The sequence below is a fragment of the Trichosurus vulpecula genome, chromosome 6, assembly GCF_011100635.1.
Source record: "Trichosurus vulpecula isolate mTriVul1 chromosome 6, mTriVul1.pri, whole genome shotgun sequence".
Lineage (NCBI taxonomy): Eukaryota > Metazoa > Chordata > Mammalia > Diprotodontia > Phalangeridae > Trichosurus > Trichosurus vulpecula.
This window is the reverse complement of record NC_050578.1, coordinates 222,473,187-222,485,583: the sequence shown is the minus strand read 5'-3', so window position 1 is coordinate 222,485,583 and position 12,397 is coordinate 222,473,187. Positions and strand designations below refer to the sequence as shown.

General features: G+C 47.1%; 1 protein-coding gene across 4 annotated transcripts in view; it reads right to left on the bottom strand.

Annotated features, from left to right (window-relative positions):
* Positions 1-12,397, bottom strand: part of PLEKHA7 (pleckstrin homology domain containing A7) — a 245,303-nt gene that overhangs the window by 67,166 nt on the left and 165,740 nt on the right. For all 4 annotated transcript variants that reach the window (XM_036763072.1, XM_036763071.1, XM_036763070.1 and 1 more), the window contains 4 exons: positions 7,741-7,855; positions 5,986-6,087; positions 5,268-5,340; positions 1,527-1,627 (listed from right to left, as the gene is read on the bottom strand). In XM_036763072.1, the coding sequence (XP_036618967.1) occupies positions 1,527-1,627; positions 5,268-5,340; positions 5,986-6,087; positions 7,741-7,855 (391 nt within the window). The remainder of the gene's footprint in view (positions 1-1,526; positions 1,628-5,267; positions 5,341-5,985; positions 6,088-7,740; positions 7,856-12,397) is intronic.

Here is a 12,397-nt window from a genome sequence, read left to right as displayed (position 1 = left end):
TCCAGGGACATCCATGCTTAGGGGACAGGAGATGGATGGTGAAGCAGCAAAGGAAATGGAAAAGGAATAGAGAAACAGTCAGGTAGAGGGGGAGGGGGAGAGGAAGAGATGCAGAGGGGGGAGGGGGAGAGAAGGGAGAGGGGGAGGGGGAGAAAGAGGAGACAGGGAGAAGGAGGAGGATTCCAACAGCCAAGGAGAACACAAACAAAACGCTGGAGCTGAGTTTTAAACAAGCCAAGAGAGGGAAGTTTTAAAGCATCAATGAAAGCAGTTGGAGTATAAGATGTTGAGTCAGAGGTCCCAGGTTCAAAACCAAGCTCTGCAGGAATTTCTCACTGCTGCAGGAGTTTGGCTGAGTCCCTTCTCATCTCTAGACCTTGGATTCATATTTTATAAACAGAAAGGGTAGGACTAGGTGATATCTGAAGTTCCTTTTAATTCTAAATCCTAACTGCATTCCAACTAGTACCACTCTTTTCAAATAGAAGAAAATGGAACATGGACCAAACATACATCCACACGCTGGGAATGATGGGGGTGGAGGATGGGGGGCAGGAACCTCTCCTTCCAGAAGATGGGGTCAGACCACTCACCCTGGTGTATGTGTGAATGGGAGGCAGAAGAGGACCACAAAAAATGATTCCTCTGCAGTTGGAGGTGGGGCAGTAACCCCACCACACAATGAAGAATGAAACAGGCCATTTTCCAGGTCTCCAGCTCTAAGACCCCTAGTTCAACTCCAGGTCTATCCCACAGAGAAGGGAAAGTGGAAAGAAAAGCACTCTGGCTTTCCAATGAGAACAAATTGAGGTTTCATTCCAATCCTGTAGTCAATTTATTTGTGAAGTCAGTCATTGTGAATTTTTAAGTCTTTTGTGGACATGGGACATAACTAACCCCCACAGGACCCCAAGTAAAAGACGGTGGGTACCAGTATCTCACAGCCCTTCAAATAGCTATGGCTGGAAACAGAATTTTGTTTAGTGTCCATACTTTTCACACCCATCCATTAGTCACAGTGTTCTGCAAACATAGGTGATGAGGCCAGGATCTGTGCCCCAAAGCTCCCCTTCTGTGTCACATGGGGGAGGCAGGGAGAGAGAGGGAGCTCTAAGGAGAGATATTCTAGGCTCTTCATCTCCTTGGAGAAGCAATTACAGCTGCCTATAATGGTCCCAGAGTCTTCAGCTTTGAATTCCTAGGGCAAGCATCATCAGAAGGCATGAAACCCTTCTTCTCCAAAGTGTCTGTGGTTGTAACCAATGAATAGGACCCTGGGATCTATCAAGCTTAGACCCAAGCTTTGTGGGGAGCCCCTGGCTCATGAGGAGCAAGACAGAGGCTCTAGAAAATCTAGGGCCTAAGTTCTTGCAGAACTATCACTACAAAGAATGCAGCTGTGAAGGCATTTTGCTTCAAACATTAACATGTGACTCAGGAAAGCCAAGTGTTTTTTATTTGATTGAATTAACTTTCAAAAATACTTAACATTCAAAAACATAATCCAAAAGACAAATCATTTATACCTTAAAAGAATACTTGCGGTTTATACGGTCTTCGGGCCCAACAGGCGAGGTCACATAGCTGGGCAGTGGGATGCTCCCTAGGACAGCTTCTTCTCGACTGTCTTTGAACAGAAGAAGAAAAAAAAGCTCAGGATAAGCCATGGGCCCTGGCCAAAAGGTGGAGGACAGGAGAGGTCAATAAACACACATTAAGGCATATACTATATGTAAGGCCTTGCCCTGGGTATTAGCCCTCCCTCACTCAAATCAAAGTCAATGGCCAGTCACCTCATCGTTTCCCTGATGTCATGGTCCTCTTCAAAAACAAAAGACAAACACAACAACAAGACTATAAAGATAAAAAGCAACACAGCCTCTGCCCTCAAGGATTGGAACCTGGCAATCTCACAGCTCAAAGGGACCTCAAAGGCAATCTAGTCCTAATCGTAAAAGAGACGGAGTCTCTAGCATTTCTGGCCAGTGGTCATCGAGCCTTGCCTTGCCTCACCTTGGAAATATACACTGTGTTCGAGTGGACATAGGATGGGGCAGGGGAAAGGGAGAGATCCAGACAGGGTCCTCTAGAAACACGAAGGTAGCTGGGATTATCTTCTGCTGGGAGAAGGGCAGGAAGAGGAGATAAAGGGATGAGGGAAGGCATCTGGGAGGCAGAGGTGGCACCTGGGCTGATCCTCAAACGGAGGAGCAAGTTTCAACAAGTGGAGATAAGAAGAGACAAGAGGTAAGCATTCTCTCCCAGAGGGCAGAGCTAAACAACAGGTTACAAAATGAACTGATTAAACAGTAATAATAATAGCTGAGAAGAGGAAGCATGCCGTCATGGATAGAGAGCTGACTTCAGGAGGAGGAAGACTTGGGTTCAGATTCCGCTTCTGGCATCCACTGGCTGTGTGACCCCAGACAAGTCACTTAAGTTTGGAGCACACTGGGAAACTCCCTAAAGCTACAAATTGGCTTTTCAAAATCAAAATCCTTGCTGGCCTGGTCCCTTCCTACTCCTTGAGTCTTTTTTCAGCTTCATCTCTTCCCTGTACTCTGGGACCCCCTTGCTATTCCTCACAGAAGACAGTCCATCTCCTGACTCCCAACATCTCCAGCTGTCCCCCATGTCTGGGCCCCTCTCCCTTCTCATCTCTGCCTCCCGGCTTCCCTGGCTTCCGTTAAGCCTCAGCTAAAGTCTGGCTTTCTGCATGAAGCCTTCGTCCAGTGATTATCTCCAGTTTGTCCTAACTGCATCTGGTTTGTACATAATTGTTCGCATGTTGCCCCCCACACCTTTATTTTACCATGAGCTGCTTGAAAGCAGGTGCTGTCATTTCTGGTTTTTATATCTCCAGGACTTCAAACAGTGCCTGGAACATAGTAGGTGCTTCATAAATGCTTATTGATTGACTGAAGTTGCAGAACAGGTGATTAGCACAGGGGAGGCCATATGGTCCGATGGGAAGAGCATGGAATTTGGAGTCTAAGGGACTCTCCTTCTGATGCTTGCTACCTGAGTGAGCTTGGACAAATCATTGAGTTTCTCTGGGTTTGGGTTTCCGCTTCTGTAAAATGAGATGTCCCTTTTAGTTCTAAATCCCATAACCTCATGATACACAAATTCCCCTAATAAGCCTAGTCCGCAGAATTGCTGGCACCACACTTACTCAGGCCAGCTCGCATCTTCACCATCTGTGGGAAGTCACTTCAATTCCCTGGACCCTCAGTCTCCAGATCTATAAAATGGGGGGTTTAGACTAGATAGCCTCTGTAGCCTAGTCCAGTTCTATATCTATGATCCAATACATTGGCAAGAGGGGACTTTCTCACTTCCCTACACCAATGAAATAAATTTTTTTAGCTGTTTTCCATTGTGCCCAACTCTTTGTGACCCCTTTTGGGGTTTTCTTGGCAAAGTTACTGGAGGGGTTTGCCATTTCCTTCTCCAGCTCATTTTACAGATGAGGAAACTGAGGCAAACAGGGTTAAGTGCCTTGCCCAGGGTCACACAGCTAGTAAATGACTCCAGGCTTGGCAATCTATCCACTGAGCCATCTAACTGACCCTAATGAAATCACAGGTCTAGTATTAAAAAAAAATCAGGTCTAATTAAAAAAAACACACATACACAACAAAAACTTGACAGGTCTTCAAAGTGTTTCATGCACATCCTTTCATTTGATGCTCACGACAACTTTGTGAGGTAGATGCAACAGCTATTATTTTCTCTATTTTACAGATGGGTAAACTGAGGCTCAGAGATGTGAAAGAGACTTTCTTGTGATCACACAGCTAGTACTTATCAGGGCCAGGATTTGAACTAGGGCCTTTCTTGACTCAGTATTCTTTCCTGTATACCAATCCTGTCTCTGAACAGTAACATTTAATAGGTAACAAGGCTGGGCAGAACCCTGCACTAGGCACTAGGGGAGATGTGATGTAGATAAGGTAGGCCCTTACCCTCAGGGAGTTCCCATTTTAATAGAGAGATGAGATGAGATGCATCAGACAGGACTATAACACCTAAGATAAACTGGAAGGGTACAAAATCAAGCATTATGTGAGGCAGGAGGTGGAAAGGCTGGTACTGACTGGGGGTGGGTTTGGGGGAGCCTCATGAATGGACGGTGTAGTAGGGGAGCTAAGGAAGTTATCTGAGTAGTTGAGTTAAGCTTTGAAAGATGAATAGGATCAAAGAGGCCTGGGTTTGTAGATGGAAGGGACAGTAAGTCACCTAGGAATTCACAGGAGAAGAGACAAAAGCAGATTTCTCCTAGATTATAAACTCCATGAGGGCAGATGCTATCTGAGTTCTCTGCCTAGCACAGTGCTCTACATGTATGTACTCGACCCATATTTAGGGCACTGAATTACACGCCTTGCCTATGTATGTACATGCGTGCATTCATCTCCTCTTTTAAATTTGACTGGAAAGTTTCCACACCAGAGCTGTGCCCCCAGTGGGATGGGATTTGAGAGGATTGTGGGATGTGCAATAGTCTGTAAATGAATCAAACTGAATAGGACATAAATAACTCAGGCACCTCCCCCAGGAGGGATTGCCCCTCTTCCCTCCCTTGGCTCCCTCTAAGCTCTAAACAAGCTAGACTTCTCTCCATTTCCCATTTTCATCCCGCCTTCTACCCTATGCCTACGCCTTTGCTCACCCTATCCCCTGTGCCTAGAATGGGCTCCCCCCACCTTTCCCTCCCCATCTAGTTTATTAAAGTCCTTCCCTTCTTTCAAAGACCAGCTTAGAAGCTACCTCCTCCATGAAGCCTTCCCTGGCTGGCTGGCCCTCCTAGTGAGGGCCATCTCTCCTGCCTCATATAATATGGTATTTTTAATCTGCACTCTCTCTCCTATCATAGTCATTTATGAGCCCATCCTTGCCAGGCTGTACTATAAACTCCTTGAAAACAGCACCTGGGATATCCCTTTTTTTGTGTTCTCAGTACTTTGCACATAGTAGGTGCTTCATAATAATTTTTGCTGAACTGAATTGCTAGGACTACCAGAGACAGGGACGGTGAGCAAACCCTTCTGGGGGGATGCAGTTTCAGGGACCTGCCATCAGTTAAATGTGGGAACAAGATCAGAGCCACAAACCAAGAGCCCCCAGAGCAATTTCATTTTATCGGGCTTGGAGACATCTAGGTGGGTTGGTAGCACTGGGCGCCTTGATGAAGACTGTGAACCTAACCAAGAGAAGGGGCTTCATAGCTACTTCCTTCTCTGCCAGTAAGAATGTCTGCTCACCTTTATAGTAGAATAAACAGTAATCAGCAAGCACAAACCATCTTCTCTTCCATAATCGCATCCCAGAGCTGTCCTACAAAGTAGAGCAAGCCAATTCAGAGGGACCCCTGTGCAGAGCTCTCCCCACCTTATCACTGTTGCACAAGCAAATGAAGCAAGTAGTGCAGCTTCACTGTAGTCTTTGTGAAAAATATAATAACAACACATGGGACTACAGGGTTTACAAGGTGTCTTTCTCCCAACAACCCTGGCAGGGAAGGAGTATGAGTAATATACTGTGCCCGTTTTATAGATAAAGAAACTGAGGTTCAGATGGGTTGACTAACTTGCACAAGGTAATGCTTCCCTTAATGCTCTAGACCAGGGATAGGAACCTGTGGCTTCGAGGCCACATGTGTCCCTCTGGTTCCTCAAGTCTGGCCCTTTGACTGAATCCAAACTTCACAGAACAAATCCCCTTAATAAAAGGATGTGTTCTGTAAAACTTGGACTCAGTCAAAAAGTCACACCCAAGGACCTAGAAGGCCACAGGTTCCCCACCCCTGGGCTAGATAAATGGCTAGATTATGCAGAGATGAGTTCCTGACCAAAAGCACTTTTTTAAACGCTATGTCTATTACATGGTCATCTCATGACAGAAACGCTGAATTTTTTTTTTACTTTTTCTGGGGGAAGATTCCCCAAATCTGGTGTCCTTTTCATTGTCTGAAGCTCTTACCTGTTTGTGCAACCAGCCTCTCACCACCACAGGGACATTGGGATTTCTTCTGATAGCCTGGTCCCTTTTTCCAAAGCTGTGAATTTTGTTAGTCTTGATAACCTAGGGGAGGAAAAAACACTCCTCAAGATTTTAACTAGAAGGATTTAGATTTGATTCAAGTCCCAGGAGCTGTGTGGTCCTCCCCTGTCTTCCTAGCCCACCCCCCACCTTTTTCCACAACAGGACCATCAGGGACCACCATCTGACTTGGAAGCATGGAAGCCAGGGCAGTAACTTCCAGTCCCAGAAATATACAGCCGCCACATGCAATGAGCCTAAGAGGTAATGATCACCAAAAAAAGAAGTAAGACAAAGAGAGAGCCTAAGAACCCAAAAGATGGCCCTAGACAGACATGAGCCATCAAGGAATCTCACAGGATTTAGGGCTGGTCAGTGTGGAACGTTTTAGAGTTCATCTGGTCTAACCCTGTTATTGTACAGAATAAGAAACTGAAGCCTACAGAGGTTAAATAATTTGCCTAGGTAACGTAGATAGTCATTAGCCAGGCCAGGATTTGAGCACCAGTCTTTAAATCCCAGAGGGCCAACTAGATGGCACAGCGGACAGAGCACTGGGCTTGGCATCAGGAAGACTCATTGTCATGAGCTCAAATCCAGTCTCTGACACTTACTAGCTGTGTGACCCTGGGCAAGTCACTTAAACCTATTTGCCTCAGTTTCCTCATCTGTAAGATGACCTGAAGAAGGAAATGACAAACCACTCCAATATCTTTGCTGAGAAAATTCCAAATGGGGTCACAAAGATTCAGACATGACTTAGGTCAACAACAACCAAAAAACAACTTCAGACTCCAGGTTGAATATTGCCGGTCTCCACTAGTGAACAATGACTCCAGTGTGTCCTTAATCCTGCTTAATCCAGGATCACTTACACAAGGAACAGTGACTGGATCAGGAGCAAATCTTGTGCGTTCTTGGGCAAATGCTTCCCTTCTCTGGGCATATAACCTCCTCCTTAAATGTGAGGAGTTGGCTTCGAAGGTCCCTTCCAGCTCTGAACTCCTATGATTCTGTGGGATTTAACTTTTGGGTGTCTCCAGGTCCTTACCCAGGGCCGTGTGCACAGGATGGCCTCGATAAACACAGGGACTGAAGATGAAAAAAAAAAGGTGCTACCTGCAGCTTTAATGGGCCTCACTGAACCTAAGCTCCTGAGTACAGAGAGGTAGGTACTGGAACCCTCAGCCTCACTAGAGTGAGGATTCTACTAGGCTGAGGCTGGTGGATCACTTGAGCTGGGGAGTTTTAAGCTACAGTGGGCTGAAGCTGACTGGGAGTCCGTACTGAATCTGGCACCAATAAGATGAGCCCCCAGGGAGTAGGAAGGACCACCGGGTTAAGTAAAGAGGTTCAAACCGGCCTAGGTGGGAAACAGAGAAGGCTCAAACTTCAGAGCCAGATAGCAGTGGGGCTGAGCCCATGAACGGCCACTGTACTTCCAGCCTGGGGAGACAAGGAGACTCAGCCTCAAAATAAGTAAATGAACAAATAAATAAATGCAATCAATACCACAAAAATTAAATAAGTAAATGAAATGGGATGATGGGTGGGAGAGCTCTCTGAATAGCATGATGTACTGTGCAAACAGGAGGATCTTTCCAAATTCCCCACCTAGACGCTGGCTTTTGCCTGGACAGGCCATGGTCCAGGTTACAGAGAAGGGAAGGGACAGTTGAGCCACCTGGGACTCACCCTTGGTCCTGATTTCATATCCAGAGTGGATGTGGTTCCGACTGTGGATGTCTCACTGACCATGCTGGAGGGTCGCTGGTTCATAAACTCTTGCTTTGACATATGCGGATTTGGCCTAAAGACAGAAGGGAGAAGGAACACAGTTAAACATAAGACCAGAGACTGAGGCTTCCGCCTGAGAAAGGGTCAGAGTCCGCAGGAGGGGTGGTACAGGCTCCAGCACAGCAGCATTGGATTGGGAGTCAGAGGCATCCTAACTTTGTCATGACTTTGGGTAAACCCTTTAAACTACCTGGGCCTCAGTTTCCCCATCGGTAAGAAGAGGGATTTGGACTAGATGACCACTAAGGTCCCTTCAAGCTCTAGAGCTATGATCCTATGGTCTCTCTGGACTGACTGTGTGTAGCTTTCTTCCCTCCGTTTCTAACGCCCAGCACTCTATCTGTCCATCAACAATCACCAGAATTGGTGTGAACAGTGAATACACGTGGGCTCTTCAGACCATAGCCCAGGAGCTGTCAAGGACTTCAGAGACCAGGCACTCCACTCTCATTTTATAGACGAAGCAACTGAGGCTCAAAGAAGTTCAGTGGCTTGTCCAGGGTCTCACAATTCTAAAGGTAAAGAGGTAGGACAGGACTCTCTGCATTGGACAGGAATGACAGAGAGGGGCAGGATCATTCGGTCCTGACAGCCACCTTCTCCATCCCAATCCAACACTCAACGGACCCAAGCACCTCTCCTCCTGCCCTCCACATGCAGTATTTGCTCACGGGCGCACAACCACACATCCAGCTCTCCGCTCTGGAGTCAGCGCCTGGCGCTCAGTAATCCACCCCTTACACATACACACACACACCTCCATCTGCCCAGGATCCCAGAAAAAAACTATTTATAATTAGTAACTAGAGATGATTCCTTGCTCCCTGCCCCACTGAATACACATAGATACAGAAATGCTTACATAAACGCCCACGGGGCCCACATCCCAAAATAGACCACATAACAAAGAATTCTATTCTGAGAACACTTGGTTCTCCCCAAAATAGAGCCTGCAAAGATGCTTAACCCTTCCTACGGCACCTGGAAAAGAATGTGGGGAACGCTAACTGAACATACCTCCAGACCAGGATGAAAAAGAAAATGATTCTACTGCTTCCTATCAGACAGCTTCACTCAAGGAAGCCCACCCAGCCCCCTACGACCCCTTCACGAAATCATCACAAGACACTGGTGAGGTCCTCTGTCACTTGCCTCTGAAATGCCCCATCCCCAGTCCCTAATGTGGCAGCTGCAAATACAGCCAGCAAAACGCCTCCAATGAAACTTCAGTACTCGTTCATGAAAAAACAAAGAAGTTAGCCCAAGTCGCCCGCCCAACTCACCAATCCTCCTGTCTCCTGGAGAGGAATCCTCCCTCTAAGCGGCAGAGCTCAAGCTCCAATAGATACTGGATTCTTGTTTACCACTTGCCCAGCGGGCAGGCAAAGGGATGTTCAGTGCCAAAATGAGGCTCTCCACTTCAGGGCAGGTGGAAACCTGATCTTGGAGTCAGAGGGGGAAGCTACCACACCCCTCCATGGCCTTGCAGGTTCACAGAGAAGAGAGCCACTTAGGCCCAGTCATAATCTGGGAAAACTGTCCAAGAGGAGCCCAAGAGAAGCGCCCCAGGCTCCAGCTGGGGGATCTGCTGACTCTCAAAACAAGTCCTGGAATTAGGACAAGAGCTCTACAGCCCCTAAGGACAGATCCGGGACATCCCCCAGCTCTTCACAGAAGCAGTCGGTTCACCCTATTCTCTGAACAGTGGCACAGGGAGGTAGGAGACTTCTGCAGTGGCCAGGGGGCCAATTACTGCTGGCACCGGGTAGTAGGAGGCTTATTTTCCACTAGGAGGGGAAGGAAAAACCCAAACCAAAAAAAAAAAAAACCAACCCCCCCAAAAAACGTCACTGCCTTCTTATCAGCTCAGGCGCAAGCTTCCCAGATTCTCCACCCATTTTCTCCTTCCTAGCCAGGCTTTTGGTTACTTCTCTCCACTGAGAAAATGTCACTGAGCCCAAAACACTCTATTTGGGGACAGGCAGTGTTCAGCGGGGAAGCCAGCACAAATTCAGGAGGCGGGAAGGCATATGGGAGGGTGCTGAGTCTGTCCCCTTGCCTCTAGGCAGGGCTGCTTCAAAAACCCTTTCTGTGGGCTTCCTCAGTGGTCCCTCCATCCCATAAGAGCCCCAAAGTTGGGAGAGAGGACGAATATTTATTCTCCAGTCTCTCCGTTACTCAGTCTTTCTAGTGTCCACAGAGACCCATCTCCTTTCCCTATACTAGATTCTGGGAATGTGAGTTGATAAGTGTGATCTGTGAAGAATGGAAAATCTTTCATCAACTGAACGGAGGTTATATTCCTGCAGCAGGAATTGAGACACAGAGAGAGAGTGGGGTGGGGTAGATATCACTGAATCTTATTAAGCCAATCCATGCCGAGATCCAGGCTAGGGAACAAGAGGCCCTCACCACCCCATGTCCTCCAATAACTTTTAGCAAGAAGTGACAGAATATAGGGGAAGCTCGTGATGGCATCAGACTGGGTTCAAATCCCACTTCTGTCATTTACTAACTATGTAACCTTCGACAAATCACAACCTCAATTTCTCAATCTGTCAAAAGAAGGGTTGGAATAAACCCGTCCAGCTCTCCCCCTAGGACACTGAAACGATGCCTCTGTCATTCACAAGCTGAGTAACCTGGTGGGTAAATCACTTAATCTCTCTTTTCCTCATCTGTGAAACAGAGTGGTTGGAATACATGGGCTCTAAGGTATCTTCCAGCTTTCAGTCTATGACCCTATGACATCAGCTCTGCCCCCAATGCCATCCAAAAACACCTCTCTGGTTTTTGTAGCCAGAGACCCAGAGGGTTCATTTGAAGTGAAATGATTTTCTCCTCTAGACCTGATCCTACTTCCTCCTGCCTCACACCTCCTCTTCTTGCATTTTCTAGAAACTTCCATACCTTTATCTGGATCGATGGCAGATCCCGAGCCTCCATACATTCATCCGCCCATCCATCCCTATGACATCGGAGGTGAGAACCAGATACACTTGAAGTGAGAACTTGCCCCCTCCTACCCTGGTGTGTAAGAGATGAGAGCCCCAGGCATTCCATAGACTGAAAAGGGAGAGAAGGGGAAGCTGGGAAGCCATTCCAAAGGACCATCACTCCCCCCCACCCCATCCTCTTCCTTCCATTGCCTGACAATCACTGCCCCTGAAGCCCAGCAACAACAGCCGGTCGCTCTAACCACTGAGATCCAGCTGTGGATTAACTCCCAACTCCTTGTCCTCCAGGGTCCCATCCCAAAGAGTCTCGGTTTCAGCCCAGGGTTTAAAACTTGCCATAACCAATTATTCTCATGCAAAAGCCTGAGTCTCATGTGAAAATTCTCTCTAAGAGCTTCTGAAAGTGCTGAAATGAAATGGAACCTGAGAAAGCCCTTTCAGACACATGAGCTGAAGGGTCTGAGAGGGGATCTATCATCCCAAGGCAATCTACTTCATCCAAATGAGGGCTGCCCAGGAGAAGACATGATCCACCTGCCTCTTGGACCAGGGATCTCCCAATGGCAGAGAGTTCCCATAGCTTCTCCTTATTTTATACCTCCCACTAGCAAACAGCACAGGGCAAGGATTTAAGTCTAGGTGGGACCTTAGAGATCATGTAGTCCAATGTCTTAATTGTGCAGGAGATAAAAATGAGGTTCAGAAAAGTTAAGCAACTCACCCTAAGTGCCTGGAGCAGAATTTAAAACTAGGCTTTCCTAATACCAAGCCCAGCAGTCCATCCTCTATATCATGCAACCTCTCACTGAAATGAGAGTATGGCTTCCCAAAGTGACTTCTTGGAAGGGGCCAGCACCCCACTGGATATCTATTCTAACAGGCTTAGTGGCCCAGGAAATAAGAGTGCTGAGCCTAGAGTCATGGATACCCAAATTCAAATCCAGCCTCAGACACTTACTAGCTGTGTGACCCTGGGCAAGTCACTTAACCTCTGTTTGCCTCAGTTTTCTCACCAGTAAAATGGGGATACCTAGTCAATGAACATTTATCACATGCCAGACACTGTGCTGAGTTCTAGAGATACCAAGAAAGGACAAAGATAGTCCCTGTTCTCAAGGAGCTCACTGTCCATCTCCCAGGGTTGTTGTGCGGACAAAACGAGATATGTGTAAAGTTCTCTGCACACCTGAAAGTGCTGTATAAATACCAGATGCCATTATTATTAATGATCAATCAATCTACTTTGCTGTCACATCTTGTAGGCTCGCTCTGTAACTTACACTTCCTGGACTCGGGAATCCAGACCAATTCACCCTCAGCTTTTTTTGGCGGTGGAAGCCGTTCACCCCCCTCCCCCCAGGTTTTACAGAGAAACTTCCCAGTCCCAAAAGAGAGGAAATCCCCCGAGCCGATATTAACATCTGTGGAAAAACTGCAGAGTTTATAAGCATCCATAGATGGCTTAGAGCACATGAGTCACTGAGATCCCCACGAGGGAGGAAAAAGACAAGCCGGCAAGAAGGGCCACCAGGAGCGCATCTCAGCATCTTAAATGAAGTCAATTAACTTAAAAGCCCATTTGCTGGGTTTCCGTGCTA